The sequence below is a fragment of the Cnephaeus nilssonii genome (assembly GCF_951640355.1).
Source record: "Cnephaeus nilssonii genome assembly, chromosome: 3".
In the NCBI taxonomy this organism is placed as follows: Eukaryota; Metazoa; Chordata; class Mammalia; order Chiroptera; family Vespertilionidae; genus Cnephaeus; species Cnephaeus nilssonii.
Genome location: NC_137074.1, coordinates 8,276,185 through 8,293,383, shown reverse-complemented (window position 1 = coordinate 8,293,383; position 17,199 = coordinate 8,276,185). Strand labels below are relative to the sequence as shown.

At 57.5% G+C, this 17,199-nt stretch overlaps 1 protein-coding gene across 2 annotated transcripts; it reads left to right on the top strand.

The window, feature by feature from the left end:
• Positions 1-1,612: 1,612 nt before the first annotated feature.
• Positions 1,613-14,034, top strand: DNMT3L (DNA methyltransferase 3 like). 2 transcript variants are annotated; one of them, XR_013813342.1, is made up of 12 exons: positions 1,613-1,797; positions 2,269-2,367; positions 2,646-2,690; positions 3,879-3,958; positions 4,035-4,147; positions 4,975-5,146; positions 7,240-7,324; positions 8,575-8,663; positions 9,430-9,505; positions 9,976-10,115; positions 11,961-12,042; positions 13,729-13,790. XR_013813342.1 is itself a non-coding variant. In XM_079767118.1 (12 exons), the coding sequence occupies exons 1-12, from the start codon at positions 1,689-1,691 to the stop codon at positions 13,889-13,891; spliced, it is 1,257 nt and encodes a 418-aa protein (XP_079623244.1). In that variant the 5' UTR covers positions 1,613-1,688; the 3' UTR covers positions 13,892-14,034. The 2 variants fall into 2 exon arrangements, 1 of the variants encoding a protein (XP_079623244.1); XM_079767118.1 differs by having other exon boundaries at positions 11,957-12,042; positions 13,729-14,034.
• The last annotated feature ends 3,165 nt before the right edge of the window (positions 14,035-17,199 follow it).

The window sequence follows — 17,199 nt, the reverse complement described above, 5'->3', positions numbered from 1 at the left end:
CAATGGTATGGAGATTCCTCAAACACTAAAAATAGAATTACCATATGACCCAGCATTCCACTTCTGGATAATTATCCGAAGAAAACAAAAGCACTAACGGGAAAAGATATCTGCACCCCCTTATTCATTTATAGCCTCCAAGAGATGGAAACAACCTAAGTGTCCACAGATGGGTGAATGGATAAAGAAAGTATGGTATATATGGATACAATGAAATATTACTCAACCATAAAAAAAAAAAGGAAATCTTGCCATTTGCAACATGGATGGCCCTTGAGGGCACTATGCTAAGTGAAATAAGTCAGATCTCACTTATATGTGGGACCTTCAAAAAACAAAACAAACAAAAAAAACCCTGACCTCAGTAGATATGAAGAACAGATAAGGGGGTGTAGGTAAAATGGATGAAGGAGGTCAAAAGGTACAAACTTCCAAGTATAAAATAAGTCATGGGGCTGTCATGTACAGCATGGTGACTTTAGTTAATAATACTGTACATTGTTTAAAAAAACAATTCTAGAAGTCTTATATTCACAGAAAATTTGCAAAGCCATACAGTTACCACGAACCTCACAGGTTCCCCTACTAACATCTGGCATTAGCATGATACATCTGTTCCAATGAATGAACCAGTACTGATACATTATCATTAACTAAATGGGTAAGCCATAGTTGACTAACATTTTCTCCTAATGTCCTTTTTCTCCCCCAGGACCCTCCTGGACATTAGTTGTCCCATCGCCTTAGCTTCGTTGACAGTGAGGGTTTGTCCCCTTTCTTGGCTGTGGCAGGCCTTGGCAGTTTTTTATTTATTATTATTATTATTATTATTATTATTATTATTAATTTATTATTTTGCCTTGGCAGTTTCAAGGAATACTGGCGGGTATTGTGCCCAGAGCCCCTCTCCGGGACTTTTCCTGCTTTTCTCATGGGTAGGGGCAGGAAAACCACAGAGCTGAAGTGCCCTCGCATCACACCCCATCCTGGGTGCACACTGTCAACCCTACTTGTCATGGTTGACGTTGACCTTGATCACCTGGCAGAGGTGTTTGTCAGGGGAAGTCACGAGGCTTGGCCAGCCGGCACCCAATGGGGACCTGAGACCCCCAACCCCTCCCCCCCCCCCCCCCCGCCCACTGCGTGCCATTGGCCCATCCCACCGAAGTAAATGCCTCCTGGCTCCTTCTTCCTCACCTCTCACCTCTGCCCCCCAAGGAACTCCCTCCCCCTGCCCCTCCTCCTCCTCCTCCCTCTCTCCCTTCCCCTCCTCCTCCAGCCCTGCCCCCACCCACGCCCGGAGCACTGAGCCCCCTAAGCCCCGCCCCGGAGTGCCACGCCCCTCCCCCCACTGGGCTCCAGTCCTGAACCCGCCACCCAACTCCATACTTCGCTTAACATCCCTTTACAGAACCCCCTCCCCCTGCCCCCAAGCCCCTTCCCTCCCACTGAGCACTTAACCCCACCCCACCTCTCCTCCCCTCCTCCCTTCCGGAACGTTCTATCCCACCCACCCATATAAGCGGCCTGCAGGAGCTCCTCACCCTTTCACCCAACGCCCCTCCGCACGTCTGGGGGACCCTGCGCCCCCTCCCCTGGTGCTCCTCAGCCCCCACACCCAATGACCCCCAGGCCTCCCACCTGACCTGCTTCCTGCGGGTTCCTGGGAGGCCCCTTCCCCTGGTCCCATGGCCCTCTCCTCGCCTGGGACCCTGAGCCTGGAGCGCCTGGACAGCCCGGACCCTGGCCCCGCGGGGCAGCTGGAAGAGGAGCCGTGGCAGCCGCCCTGCGAAATCCGTGAGGCCCTTCCTCCTTCTCCCTCGCCTCCTGCCTGGAGGGTCCAGCAGATCTGGGGGACCCTTGCGGGAGGGAGCACGGGAGCGGCCGTGGGGCCCACAGCTGCTGGTGGGTGCAGATGGAGGCGGGGGCTGCATGGGTCTTAGCTCTGGACCCCTCCAAGGCCTGGCCTCTCCCTTTGTGGGGAGAAGACCGCCTGACCTCACGCTGTGGCTGGGGCCGAGGTGGGGAGGGACCCGGCCCAGGGGCCACACCAAGCTCCCTCTCAAGGTGGGCACTCACCACCAGCCTTCCTGCCAGGAAGGCCTTTCCCGGGCTTGGGAGGGGTGGGTGTCACGGTGGAAGGGGAGTGGGGGCTGCTGAGCTGGGTGCTGGGCCCCGGGCCCCGTCGCCCTTGCTGGGGGCCAGGGGCTCCAAGGCAGAGACTGAGGGGCCATTCCCTTCCCCCCGCTTGTGCCTGTCCAACGGCAGCTGCCCCAGCCATGGACCCAGAGGCAGAGTGCAGCATGGACATCATCGTGGTGGGCTCCAGTGCGCAGGCGTCCACCCCTTCGCCGGAGTCCCGCAGAGGTGAGGGTGCCAAGCCCAGGCCTGGGTTCCAGGCTTCTCGGATATTCACGCCTAAATCAGATGCAGGGGCAGGAGGGCCCCACCCAGGGGCTCTCCCCACCCTCAAGCTTGGGTGGGTAACATTCCGGGAAAGATAGGGAGAGGCTGGGGTGGGGATGGGGGTGGGGTCCTCTGGCTCCTGTGGCTTCAGACAATCAACCTGTGACACTCACTTAGGCTGTGTTTAAACTGCAGACAGGTAGAAGGAAGGCCCACTTAACTTCCTTTTCTTTCCATAGATTGGATTTACTATAAAGTCAAGGCCAACCGGCGAGCCATAGAAGGTGAGTGGTCGCACACATGCCCACACCCCCAGGTAAAGGGTCCCGCTGGCTGCGTAGCTGGTGCCCTGCTGCTCCTCTCCCTCCCCGGGCCCAGCCCCCATGGCCCCATTGAAGGTACACAGTTCAGTGTCTTACATTCCCAGAGTTGTGCAACCATCACCGCTATCTAATTTTAGGACATTTTATCACCCCCACCTCCACCCCACCCCCCCAAAAAAAACCAGCCCCAAGCCATTCCCCATTCCTTCTCACTTCCTCCTTCCACCTTAGGCAAGCACAAATCTACTTGTTTTCTCTATGGCTTTGCCTATTCTGGAGTCCTTGCATTTCCGTGTGCAGTTCAGGATCAGCTTGTCAACTTTAACAGTATTCCGTCTGACCCATGTGTTAGGGGCACGTCATTTTAACGATATTCCATCTGACCCCTGCATTAGGGTCATTGAAGGAGGAACGCATGAGGCCAAAGTGGTGAGGGATTATGAATGTATTGGGTCCTTGGGATACCAGGTGGGCTGAGCCCCAAAATGGCGCCAGCACCCAGGGACGGGACAGGACGGGGAGTCAGGGATTTTTAAGGACTGTAGGCCGGCCTTTCCTGGGCGGGTCCAGATCCCAGGAAGGTCCGGAGGGGAGAGATAATGGTCTTAGCACGTGGAATGTGGTCTTCGCCAGTGGAATGTGGTCTGAGCAAAAAGGGAATGTCCTCGTGCCGTGGCCTAAAGGCCGGGTCCCAGGGGAGGAGGTGTCCATTCAATTATTTGATCAGACTTCACACCATGAACCTGGGGGGCGGTTTCCCAGTTATCTAGATTTTTCTTTTTTTTTCTTTTTTTAAAAAATATATTTTTATTGATTTTTTTTTTTTTTTACAGAGAGGAAGGGAGAGGGATAGGGAGTTAGAAACATCGAAGAGAGAGACACATCCATCAGCTGCCTCCTGCACACCTCCTACTGGGGATGTGCCTGCAACCAAGGTACATGCCCTTGACCGGAATCGAACCTGGGACCCTTCAGTCCGCAGGCCGACGCTCTACCCACTGAGCCACACCGGTCAGGGCTAGGTTTTTCTTTCAGCAGCGTTTTGTGGGTTTCAGTGCGGGGCCTTGTACCTCTTGTTAAATGTGTTCCCAAGCCTGTGGCTCTGTCTGATGGTGTCGTGACCCCGTTGCACCTTGGCTGTCCCCTCAGAGCTGTGCATCTGCTGCGGAAGCTTCCGGGTGCACCGGCAGCACCCCCTGTTCGAGGGCGGGATGTGCTCCCCCTGCAAGGTAAGCGGGGGGGCCGCGGGGCGGCGGGGGAGGCCTGTGGGAGCGGCGGGGCACTGGCTGCTTTGCCCTCTCCAAGGACAAGTTCCGGGACTACTTCTTCCTGTACGACGACGACGGGTACCAGTCCTACTGCTCCATCTGCTGCGCCGGACAGACGCTGCTCATCTGCGAAAACCCCGACTGCACCCGGTGAGGCGAGGGGTGCCCCGGGGGCCCGGGTGAAGGCCAAGGACCCTGGGAAAGGTCCACCCTCCTCAGCCACGCATCTGAGGGTGTGGGGGGTGGGGGGCTGCCCCCACAAAGGGTGACTTTCTCCAACGCTCTTAATTCCCACCTCACGTATTTCATTTGATGTCGAGCCTTGACATATGGGAGGTGGGGTGTCAAAAGATGTGTGTTTTCCATTCTTCTTTTTATTGTTATCGCCGAGACGGAGCTGCTCGCCCAATCATCACGGAGGGTGGGCACCCTGCACCCTTGGGGGCTGCTGGTCACGGCGGGAGGAAGAGGGAGACAGGCAGGGACACATTCATTCCTCGTTACATGCCAGTTACATGCCAACATGAGCTCCATTCATAGTCCCCTCCCCTTCAGTCCCCGGGGCTCTCCTTGCATTTCCCTCCCTCCCCCCCCCCCTCACTGGTGTTGGAAAACCTTAACTGTGTCCCTGGCTCTAGGGTTGGGGGAAGACAGGTGGCTTAGGGGGTTCTCTGAAATCTGAAATCTGTCCTTGCCCATAAAGCCGTCTTCTGCAGATGGCTTGGTTCCCGTCCCTCTAGGTCCCTAAGAGGGACAGCCCCCCCTCCCTCTGGTCCACAGTCTCGCCTTCCCCCCGTGTGGGGTGCAGACGACCAGGGCCAACTTAGTCTTTCCACAGGAGCCTGGGTGTATGGGGCTCCGAGAGCTCACTCCAAAGCGAGGGGCAGGCTCTCCTCGGCCTGCAGAGGGGCCCGTGGTTTCAGTCGGTGGCCAAAGCGGTGTCATCTCGGTCGCTGTGGCTTTCTGTTTGACTCTAGGTGCTACTGCTTTGAGTGCGTGGACACCCTGGTGGGGCCCAAGACCTCGGGGAAAATTCAGGCCATGAGTAACTGGGTGTGCTTCCTGTGCCTGCCCTCCCCCCGCAACGGGCTGCTGCAGCGCCGGAGGAAGTGGCGGGAGCGGCTGAAGGCCTTCTATGACCAGGATTCGGTAAGGAGCCGCTCACCGGACAGGATGGACCGGTGGTGCCAGGGGCCCCCGCTTTGCTGGCTTCCTCTGGCCACCAGTTGCAGAATGCCCGCCTGCCCTGGTACAAGGTGAAGCGAGAGGCGTTTGAGCAAACGTGCTTTCTCTTTGACAGCAGGTTCCCCGAGCTGGCCTGCTTTCCGATGACTTTAGCAGGCGGGTGGGCTTGTGCCGAGCCTGGGAATGAGGTGTTTGTAGCAGGTAGGAGAGGAGCACAGCTAGACTGGGCAGTCGGCTAGACCGGGGCCTCTTGAGGGCTGAAGGTCACAGTCAGGGGCCAGGATCTAGGCAGGAGCAGTGGGCTCATCACAATGGGATGAACTGTGACCTCAAAAAAACACGTCCAAGTGCTGACCCTGGTACCTGTGAAGGTGACTTGTTTTGCAAATTAGGGTCCTTGCAAATGCAATTGAGTTAAGGATCTCTGTGTCTCCGGGGGATTAGGGTGGGTCTGGAATGCAGTGACTGGTGTCCTATAGAGGAAGGAGAGGAGACTGGGAGGTGGTCACAGAGGGAGGACGGCCATGTGACTTAGGGGAGGGAGGTTGGAGTGTGGTCTACACGCCCAGGCCCCAAGGACTTCCAGCCCCTCAAGACGCTGGGGAGAGGCCTGGGTCAGAGCCCCCCTCAGACTCCCAGCGGGAACCCGTGCCGCTGACACGGTGATTAAAAAGACTTCGGCCTCCTGAGCAAATTCGTGGCCACACAGTTTATTCCCATTTGCTGTGGTTGTCCTGGAAAACTAAGGAGGGAGAGGGAGGGTGCTTGGCGATGCAGCCGTGGGCAGGAGGGGCCCACAGCCAGAGCCGGTTCTGGGGACTTGCACACAGAACCGCTGGGCCCACCCACAGGGTGCACAGGCGGGCGTGCCGTCCACCTCTCCCTGGCACGGGCTGGGGGCATGTGGGCATTTACAACCACCTTGGCAGGTGTCTTGATGGTGCTTTTGGGAGAACAGGCACCTGTACTCCTCATAGAACCTCCCTCCGGGGCCACCTAGGCCACCTAGCGGCAGAAACCGTCCACCTCAGGGTGGGACGACCAGGCTGGCAAGTTGCAGGAGGACTTTCACTTTGCAAGAACATGAAGTTGACGTTTGGAAATGTCCTTACGCCAGCCCAGTGCCAGGCGCAGGGGGCGGCCACTCTGTGCCTGCAGTGCAGCCGGGCACCGGACACGCATCCCACAGTGTCCGTCCGTCACCGCTGCCCCTGTGCCCGATGGCCCACCTAGCGGCAGAAACCGTCCATCTCAGGGTGGGACGACCAGGCTGGCAAGCGGCAGAGGACTTCCACTTTGTAAGAAAATTCCCACCCTCCTCGGTGTGGGCACACCTGCTCGTTCACTCGCTGCCTGTGTGGGTGCTGTCCTGTCTGCTTGCGCCCAGGCAGGCCCTTCCTCGTGTGGCTCGGGGTCCCCTGCAAGCCTCCCACACAGGCAGACTCCTTCCCCGCCCCCCCATCTCCCCGCTCAGGCCTGGTCAGACAGTGGGCAGCTTGATTACTTGTGTGCAGGAGGCCAGGTTCCCCTCTGGAGTGGGGGTCGTTCTCCAAAATGGGATCCTGGAAGAGGAAGGGAAGGGAAGGGAAGGGAAGGGAAGGGAAGGGGAAGGGGAAGGGAAGTGCGACATCATCCTTTGTCTCGGTGTGGCTTCTTCGTGGCTGAGCGCAGGGCATACATAGGTCTCGCCCTCGGCCTGGGAGGGCCTCCCGTTAGTGACGTTCAGGGGTGCTAGGGGGCTTGAGCTGCACTCAGAGCCCACACAGGGAAGGAGAGGAATGGGCTGGATCCCACCGCTGCGTGTATTCAGAAGCCCCCGATGTGAGGCTCTCCCCAAGCAATGCACAGCGAGTGCCCCCCCACGGGACTGGCTTCCTGCCTGCCTTTGCTAGCGATGGCCTGGGGAGGGTTCAGGGCAGGAGGCCCGGCCTGGGGGTGCACAGTGAGGTCAGGGAGGGCCCCAGGTGAGCCTCTGCTCAGGGGGACCCCTCTTCTGGCCAGAAAGGAGCCTCCCTGTGACTCATGGGCTCTAACCACCGTCTCTTTTTCTTTAATAGAGTCCCCTTGAGATGTATAAAACGGTGCCCGTGTGGAAGAGAGAGCCAGTCCGCGTGCTGTCCCTTTTTGGGGACATCAGGAATGGTGAGTGGTGGCGCCCAGAGGACTCACACCGGAAGATGCGCCTGCCTATCCTAGGGGTGTGTGTGTGTGTGTGTGTGTGTGTGTGTCCGGGGCAACTCCAGGGGCTGAGACTCACTCTGGGGGCTGGGAGAGGGTGCGGGAGCCCTGGTGCTCCCTCCCTCAGAAGTCGTGCCTTGGAAAGAAAATGCAGACGGTGAGTGTAAAGTGCCCATTGGGGCCGTGCGGCCAGGGTCTCTCTGCCCACGGCCACCACACGAAGTCCACTTCAGATACCACCACACCCCTGGCCACCTTGCAGGGCCGCCCGCCCCTCCTGGGGCTCCCAGCGCCCTCAGTCCCTCACAAGGCCCAGCACTGCTGCGCTCCAGCCTTGCCTGGATGTCCTGCCTCCCTGGACCCCAAGCTGGCCGCCCCCTGCTGGTGCCTTTGCATATAACGGATTCTTTTTTTTTTTAATATTTTTTATTGATTTCTTACAGAGAGGAAGGGAGAGGGATAGAGAGCTAGAAACATCAATGGGAGAGAAACATTGACCAGCTGCCTCCTGCACACCCTCCACCGGGGATGTGCCCACAACCAATGTACATGCCCTTGACCGGAATCGAACCCGGGACCCTTCAGTCCACAGGCCGACGCTCTATCCACTGAGCCAAACCGGTTTCGGCTATATAACGGATTCTTCTGGGCTCTGCAGCCATGAGAAGGCATGAAAATACATCCTAGTCCCAGACCACATGGTATGGGGACCCCGCCCCACTTCTGGCATGTGCCCCCCGCCCTAAGCAGTGGTCACTGCAGCCTCGGGCACCGTGTCACGGACCAGGGGCCAAGACCCACAGTGGGCACAGCTTACCGCTGAAGGCACCCGGGAGGCAGGCCACGGCCGCCCTGCCTTCGTCTCCCGCCAAGGACGCACCCCTGAGCCCCTTTGTAAGGTCCTCTCTGGGCTCTTCCTGTCCCCCACCCCCGGCCACAGACCCTCCAAAGCCGTGACGGCTCCCGCAGCCCCCCACCGCGTCACACAGCCTGGCCGGGTGACATCGATTTCCTAACCCAGAGCGCGGCCGACTTCGCAGCCCAGGAAGGCGGCTCCACAACAAACCGCTTGGCTTTCTCAAGTCAACACACCTCCCTTCGTCCCCATCGTGTCCTTCAAGAGAGGAAGCTTGCTTTTCTGGTCACTTGTGGGCCCTTAGGTCCTGGGTGGGCTCAGGGTCAGCGTGTTCTGTGTCCTTCTCTTTCCCACCCAGAGCTGACGAGTTTGGGCTTCCTGGAGAACGGTCCTGGCTCAGGAAGACTGAAATACCTGGCCGATGTGACCGACGTAGTGAGGAAGAGCGTAAGTACAGCGTGTCCGTCCAAGCGCCAAGATGGGAGCGGGTGTGCACGTGGTCCCGGGTGGGGTGTGGGCAGTGGGGGTGCGGACAGCCCGGATGCCGCCCGGCTCTGGCCCCAGCCTGGCCGACGTGAGGGTCTCCCAGGAACTGGCACTCGTCCGCACAGCTGCTGGCGGCTCGCCCTGCAGTGGGAGAGATGAGAGGGGCATTTCCGTGGCCCCCACGCTGGCCACAGCCCAGAGCAGAGCGATCGGCCAAGCCTCCTGTCCAACTTGCTGAAACCCCAGGGGCCATCCCGCCACCGGAGATGGTGCTGCCCAGAGAGGGGGCGAATCCCCACCCCTCCCTCTAAAACGAACACGGCCGATTGAAAACATCCCCCGGACATCTCCTCCATGAAATGTCCTGGCTCCTGGAGGGCGATCTCCGACGTCCTGGACCGTGGCCCTGGGCGAAGTGCCCAGCAGCATCCAGCGCGGCCCTGAGTCCGGGGTCAGCGCACTGGTTCTCAGGAGCGATCTGCAGGGTGACGCCTGCCACGGGCCATCACTCGGGCCCCCAGTGACCTGGGGAGGGCCCGCCTCTCCTCAGACGAGGACAGGCAGCCCCGAATGTCCCGAGGCCGGTGGTGACTGAGAAGGTCACTGGTGGGTCTGACCCGGCGGCGTCACTGCCCGCCTGAGTGGTGCCACCGCTGGGCACACGGGAGCCTGCTGCTGGGACGGGTCCGCCCACTGCATGCGCCCTCCCGTGTCCCGTGTCCTGCAGGTGGAAAAGTGGGGCCCGTTCGACCTCGTGTACGGCTGCACGCCTCCCCTCCGCCAGGCCGCTGACCACTCTCCGGGTAAAAGAGCACCCTTTACCCCAATACCTGGGCCCTCTCATCCCCGCCCCCCCTCCCCCCATGGCCCACCAACCCCCCTCCGGGAGGCCGGAAATTACAAATTGTCTACATTTTATAAAAACGGCTTTACTGAGGGATCACTGACATCCATGAAATGTCCCCTTCAGCAAGTACAAGGCCATCGCTACATCCCAGACCCCTGTGCCCTCTGACCCTGTCCTGCCCCTTCCACCTGCAAGCCCTGCCTCGTTTTAACCGCCTCTGCGCCTTAACCCCGGGCACGGGGTGAGGCTGGGTCGGCACACCGGGCGACAGCGAGCCCTAGGGCGACACAACTATCCTGGGCAGTAGTGGTGCCGGGGCCCAGACCGGCCCCGTGGAACGGGTCCTTCCGCAGTCTCCACCCCACCCTGCCCCCGCGCCCATGCCCCTGCGCCGGGCAGAGCCAGATGCGCCCGGGTGTCCCCCAGGGTGGTACCTGTTCCAGTTCCACCGCATCCTGCAGTACTCGCGGCCCCGGCCCAGAGGCTCACAGCCCTTCTTCTGGATGTTCGTGGACAACCTGCTGTTCACTGAGGACGACCACGCCATTGCCACACGCTTCCTGGAGGTGCGTGCCGGGGGCGGGCGGTCTCGGGATGCCAGCCAGGCCGCGCCTCCCCCGAAACACTCGGCCTTGGTCTAGGGGTGGCGGTTTAGGGTCTGACCCCCACCCCCGAGGCCTCAGGTTTCAGAGTTCACAGGGACCCTGAGGGTCGCCTTGTGCCATTGGGGCCTCAGAGGGTGCCCCCTTCACACTACGCTCAGGGTACACCACGTGCAACACCGTATGCAGTGCACAAACGACTGGCACACACCACACACATAATCCCACGCACTCACACACACCCTCTGGGGCACCGACAGCTGGTTTTTCTCTCCGTGTGTCTGAATCCTGACCCTTAGAGCAGCCAGGACTCGGGGACAACTCTGCCGGGGCCGAGTCCCTCCCCACGCCCAGGGCAGCCCCGGGGTGAGCCTGGTGCCCACTCCTCACATCCCAACTTAAGGCCAACAGTGTCCTTGCCGTCCGGGCCCCCAGCTGTCCCATCTCCAGGCTCCTGGTCACCTCCAGGGTTCTTGATGCAAACACAGCGGCTCTGCCCACGCTGCTCCTCCGGGGCCGGTTTTCCCGGAACCAGATCCTCCCCGTACAGAGGACCTCCCCTTTCCTTGTTTTATTTGTGTTTTGTTTCGTTTTGCCCTGTTCCGTTGGACTCTGTATGGACATAAAAATGGATTAACCTGATCCTTGTTGGTAGCGGGGTGGTTTCTAACCCTTTGCTCCCGCGAGCACGGCTGCGAGGAAGGAGCGTGTGTGCGAGTGCTTGTCACTTCCACGGGTGGGCCCGGTGGCCTCGGGGCGGCAGGGCCATGGGCGCCCCTACCCCCACCCGCTCTCCTGGGCCTGCCCAGGTGACACCAGCTCTCCGGTGCAGCTCTCGTTACTTTAGTCCGAAGTGCCCTGTGGCAGCGGGGATCTTCGTCTCGTCTTCTAACTGGTTTTGCCTTGTCTACAGGAAACTATTGATTGCTGTGCCTTAATTTCGCTTCTGCTGCCTTACCAAATGACCTTCTAATTTACCGTAGTTTTCAGCAGGTTCCATTAGACTTCCTAGGTATTTGAGCAGATCACCTGCAACCGGTAGCGGTTCTTTCCTTGGGATTTTACACCTCGGGTACCTTTCTCTTGTCTCCTGCTGCTGCCTCTGGGACAACATTGAACAGCAGCAGTGACGGGACACAGCTGTCTCTCTTGTCCCTGACTTTCATGGAAATGCATCCAGGGTTTCCTTACTGAGGTGATGCTGCCTGAGGGTGAGGTTGGTAGATTTCACTACACTAAGGAAGTTTCCACCGATTTCTATTTTTTTTTTTGAGTAATTTTAATTTTATCAGGAATAGCTGTTGGATTTTGTCAGATGTTCTTTTTAATGTCAATGGAGATAATTTTCCTCTTTCAAGCTACGAATAAAGTACACATATAATACCTTAATAAAAAAAGGAAAAAAAAAAGAACAAAGATAAAGATAAAGAAAAACAAAACAAAAAAAGCTACAAATAAGGTCCTATATAATAAAAGGGTAATATGCAAATTGACTGAACAGCAGAACGACCAGTTGCCATGACACGCACTGACCACCAGAGGACAGACCCTCAACTCAGGAGCTGCCCCCTGGTGGTCAGCGCACATCATAGCGAGCAACAGAACTCCCGGTCGAACTCTCGCGTGGACACTTTGTGTGTGATGTGCAGCAGTGTGGACTGTGTAACGTAGACAAGTCTGGGGAGACTGTTGAGCAAATTCTGAGAGCCACCCATGGTTCCCATGGCGGCCGAGGCCTGTGGGCACCCCAGGGGACAGGCTATTGTCCAGGTCACCCTGATCCACAGCCGATGTTTCCACCCCAGACAGACCCCGTGACCATCCTGGACGCCTGCGGCAGAACCGTCCGGAATGCCGTGCACGTGTGGAGCAACATCCCGGCTGTGAGGAGGTATTTCCTGTGCACTTGAGCCCTTTGGGAGCAAGGAGGGACACTGGCCATCCGGGAGACAGGAGTCTGAGGGGACAGGGAGCCAGCCATGCCCAGCAGTCTCTCTGCCCAGGGCGGGACCTATTGTCTGCTGGGTCTCTGAGGCAACCCCAAAAACTCTGGGCATGCTCAAGGTCGGAGACACACCCCTTCCACTTTGGGGACCTTCTCCCCAAAAGCTGTTGCATGAATGCTCCTGAGGTTCTCACCCCAGGACTTTGCAGGGCTTCCCTGCATCCAGAGAAGAAAGTCCACACCCCTGGCCACCTGGCCACCTGCCCACGGCCACACGCGTCCGGGCCTGGTACCCCTCCCCAGCCTTCGGCAGCACAGCCCCCCCTACTCACCAGACACTCACACCCTCACAGCCCCGCTCACTCACCCACCCCCACTCATGGACACACAATCACACAAGCTCACGTACACCCCTCCGCACCCACTCTCCTGACTATTCCTGCTCCTGAACATTCTCCCTGCTCCACCTCCTCCCCCAATACCCCTCCCCCTGGGCCCTGTGTCAGCCTGCTCCCTGCTCCAGGACACCTGCCCTGGCTCCGTCTCACCCCACACGTCCTGCCCTGGAGGGGACAGCTGGCTCCTCCGCGGCACCCCGCCCCGGGCAGCCCGGGCGAGCCACGCTGATGCATCTTCAGGGGCAGCCGGGTCCTCCCTCCTCCTCACAGTGGCTGCTGGAGCCTTGCCCGCCCACCCCGGTCCCAGACGCTCCCCTCGCCAGGCCCACGTCCGGGATCAGTTTTAGGTGCAGCGAACGTGAGGCGGCTTTCCGGGATGTGCCCTCCCCGAAGCCTGGACGGCCATTCTGTGGGCGGTGCTTGCGCCTGTTCCCCCCGCCCTGCCCTGCCCAGCAGCTGGCTCCCTCCCCACGTGGTTCCCGGAAACGGGCTGGGAGCCCCTGCTGTGAAGGGCAGGTCCCCTCAGCCTCCTGCTGTCCTGACAGCGAGGAGGGGCCCCTCACCGAAAGCAGACTTCGTCCTGCTGAGAGGGTGGGCGGCTGCCCTGGGGTGTGTGTAGGTGGGGGGAGGAGGGGTTACCAGGAGGAGCCCTGCATGTTTCTGGCGCCTCATCCCTGGCCTTCCAAAGTGAACCAGGGAATGTGTCTGTCTGACTGCAGTGGGTGCCTGGGAGCATGAGACGCACGTGCTGGGCGCCGTGTTCACAAAGCCTTGAGTCCCATGGGTTGTTGCATCACATTGCAAGTTGGGGTCCTGTGCTCTCCCCGCCCACCTGCCCCACATGCAGGGTCTGCAGCTCAGGCTGCCACAGGACCCCGGGACCTGCTCAGGTGTCCCTGACTTGGGTAGATCAGAACCCCTTGGGAATGATATTCCTCTCTGTGGGGTCTCTCCATGATGCTTCTTCTCACTGAAAGGGGGGCTCCCCAGGTGGGCCAAGATCTGTCCTTGGGGACCCTCTGCCTTTCACCAGCTTCTCACAGGACGGAGGGAGGTGGGAGGGGTGGGGCCATCGTCCCCTGATGCCCAGGACATGCACACGGGATGGAGTGTTTATGTGAGAGACTCTGAAGAATCTGGAGCGACTGGCACTAGCCAGCCCCCCGCCCATCACCGGCAGCCCTGCCCTGGGAGCCGTGGAGCGGGTGGGTGATGGGCTGCCCTCTCTCCGCAGCAGGCATTCGGACCAGGTTCCCCGCGAGGAGTTGTCCCTGCTGGCTCAGGACAGGCAGAGAGCACGGGCCGCCGCCGCCGGGCCGGCCACCCTGGTGAAGAAGTGTTTCCTCCCCCTGAGAGAATATTTCAAGTATTTTCAATCGAACTCAACTTCCTCTTAATAAATGAGTCATTATACCGTGAAAAAAAAAAAAAAGACTTTTCTTAGAACTAAGATAACTTTCCTGATATTGTCTCCATTTCCCTCTTCAAATGATTACTTTATTTGCTTGACTTTGGATTTCCATGGTGGCCTCAGACCCCTACGCCCTTTGGGTCTGGAGATGTAGCCATGGCGCTCCCCCCTCCCCACCCCACGTCTTCTCAAGGGAGGGGGCGAAGTGCCTGGCGTCTCACCAGAGACAACATCCTGATGTTCAAGTGCATGTGTGCTGCTGAAAGTGTTTCTGTGTGCTGTTTGTGGAATTAAAAATACACTTATGACGCGCGTTAGTGGTCATTTTGGGTGTTTTGAAGTACACGCACGGTCTTGATGCTGTAGGACATGGGGCTGGGGCGAGAAAGAGGGGCATGACCCGTTTCTCAGGCGGCTGTTGCAGGTGCTCCCAGGTGCAGGAGCGATGCTGTCACGTGACCACTCACCCCCCCCCACCCCACCCCCGACAGCCACACAGCAGCCCGGACCTCAGCAAAGTCCAGAATTCCGAGCGTGGTGAGCAAAGCGAGAAGGGATGAGGAGACAGCACCAGGCGGAGGCCAGATACGCCATGAAGTGTGCAGCCCTCCCGGTCTCGCTGGGCTCCAGGGAGGGGAGACCCCTGCAGAGCACTGGTTCGAGCTGGATTCGAAGCCTGTGGTGAATCCTAAAGGGATCTTTCCAGCTTAGCCAGGAACCCCCCCCCCCCCCCCCCCCCGCCCCCAAGGGCCCAAGGCTGAGGTCATTAACCACTCAGCTTGTCCTGGGCATGATGGCCAGGGCTTGGTACTGTTAGTGGGATGAAGACACTTGGTGGAAGAAAGGTTGGGCTAAAATTGGATCTTTTGTTGAGGATTTTGAAAAAATATACATTGTTAAGATTAGCCTTTTTATGGTTAATTTTCTCTGTCAACTTGGCTGGTCCAGGTGCTCATGATTCTGGGTGAGATTAACATTTAATCGGTGGACTCTGATTAAAGCAGACCAACCTCCTTAAGATGGGTGGGTGCTGTGGTCTGAATGTGTGAGATCCAAACCCCAACATGAAGGTGTGAGGAGGTGAGGTCTTTGGAGCTGACTCCAAAATGAGATTAGTGCCCAAATCAAAGAGGCACCAGCGAGCATCCTGCCCCTTCCACCATGTGAGGAACCACGAAAAGGGGTCCTACTTGACTGCTGGCACCCCGACCCCTCACTTCCAGCCTCCAGCGCCCCGTGTGGGGTACTCTGTTCTAGCAGCCTGATGGGACCGGGACACATCCAAGCCACTGAAGGAACCAAGGCTGATCTGGGAGTTTGGCACACCACCTGTGCGCTCCAATTACAACTCGTCTTTGGTGTCCTTAAAATAATATATATATATATACACTAATGGCTCAGTGGACAAAATTTGTGCACAATAAAAGGGGATTAATTAGAGGAAATATTTTAAAATTGCTATTTGCCCTTTCTCTATAATAGAAGTGTCAGAGATGAAAAAACATTATGCGGGACCCAGAGTCAAGTCCCCACTCACACATGCACCTCAAAATCACATGACACCCAGACCCCCACCCCCCTGGTGGGGCTAGATCCAGACCGGGCCAGTCTCACCCTTGTCAAGCCCTGCCAGGCAGGGGGCGTAGTCTCAGGTCCCCTGGCCTGGCACCAGGATGGGAGGCATGGTCTGAGGTCCCCCATCAAGCCCCACCAGGCAGGGGGTGGGGGGGGCGCAGCCTCAGGTCACCCAGCCCAGCACTGGGAGGGAGGCACAGCCTCAGGTTCCCCCATCAAGCCCTGCTGGGCGAGGGCGCGGCCTGAGTTCCCCCAACCCAGCACTGGGGGTGCACCTTGAGGTCCCCCGTCAAGCCCCACTGGGTGGGGGGCACAGCCTGAGGTTCCCCGTCAAGCCCCACTGGGTGGGGGGCACAGCCTGAGGTCCCCCGTCAAGCCCCACTGGGTGGGGGGCACAGCCTGAGGTCCCCCGTCAAGCCCAGCCAGGCAGGGGTCGCAGCCTCAGGTCCCCTGGCTTAGTGCTGGGGGCGGGGGGTGCAGTCTGAGGTCCCCCGGCCTGGCGCTGGGGCAGGGAGGGGGGAGCAGCCTGAGGTCCCCTAGCCCAGCACCAGGACGGGAAGCGCACCTTGAGATCCCCTGTCAAGCCCTGCCGGGTGGGGGACACAGCCTGAGGTCTCCTGTCAAGCCCCATGGGGTCAGGGGAGGGCGAAGCCTCAGGTACCTGCTGATTGCTCATTAAGGCTCCTTACAGGAACTTGGCCTCAGCTGTGGGTGCAGCCATCTTTGTGATGGAGTGATGGTCAATTTGCATATTCCCTCTTTATTAGATTATTAGATAGGATGATACTGAGGGGAGGATCCAGATGCTCTCCTAAGGCCCCTGGGGATGAAGTCTCCTTTTTCCCTCCTCTTCCTGTCCCTCCTTTTCCTTCCTTTGATTTAGAAGCTCTTTACTAGATTATTTCCTAAACAATAGGATTTATTGGAAACTTTCCTGCTTTAACGAGTTCTCACTCCTGATATCTTCCTGGTTTGTCACAAAAACATTTCTCCTGAGGGTCTCCAGGAGGATCTCGGGAACACTTCTCTAACCCAGGCATTGTCTCCAGCACAGGCAGGATGCTAACATGCGGGGAAATGTTTTGATCTTTTTTGTGGGTGGTAGAATTCTCAGGCAGGAAGCAGTCCTTGTTTGGGAAAATATTTTGATAAGCTGAAGGCTTGGGAGTAGGAGCCGGAGAACTGGGTGTTTCTGTAGGCCATGCACTCAAGATAAGGTGCAGACAGCTCTGCCTGAGATCAAGAGGGAATCTGGCCTCTGAGACGGAGGAGAGGAAATTCAGGGAAGCCAGGGGAAGAGTAGGAAGAGAGTATATATATATATATATATATATATATATATATATATATATTTCTGTTAGAGAGAGAGAGAATTTATATATATATATAGTCCTAATAGAGAGAATATATATATGTGTGTGTGTGTGTGTATATATATATATATATAGAGAGAGAGAGAGTATATATATATATATATATATATATATTTCTGTTAGAGAGAGAGAATTTATATATATATATATAGAGAGAGAATATATATATATGTGTGTGTGTGTATATATATATATATATATATATATAGAGAGAGAGAGAGAGAGAGAGAATATATATGTATGTGTATGTGTATATATATATATATATATATATAGAGAGAGAGAGAGAGAGAGAGAGAGAATATATGTATATATATTTCTGTTAGAGAGAGAGAGAATTTATATA

Coding starts and splice junctions, on each gene's coding strand:
- DNMT3L (XM_079767118.1), top strand. CDS start 1,689: ATGGCCCTCTCCTCGCCTGGGACCCTGAGCCTGGAGCGCCTGGACAGC. Junction 2,368..2,645: donor TTCGCCGGAGTCCCGCAGAG/GTGAGGGTGCCA, acceptor TTCTTTCCATAG/ATTGGATTTACTATAAAGTC. Junction 4,148..4,974: donor GAAAACCCCGACTGCACCCG/GTGAGGCGAGGG, acceptor GTTTGACTCTAG/GTGCTACTGCTTTGAGTGCG.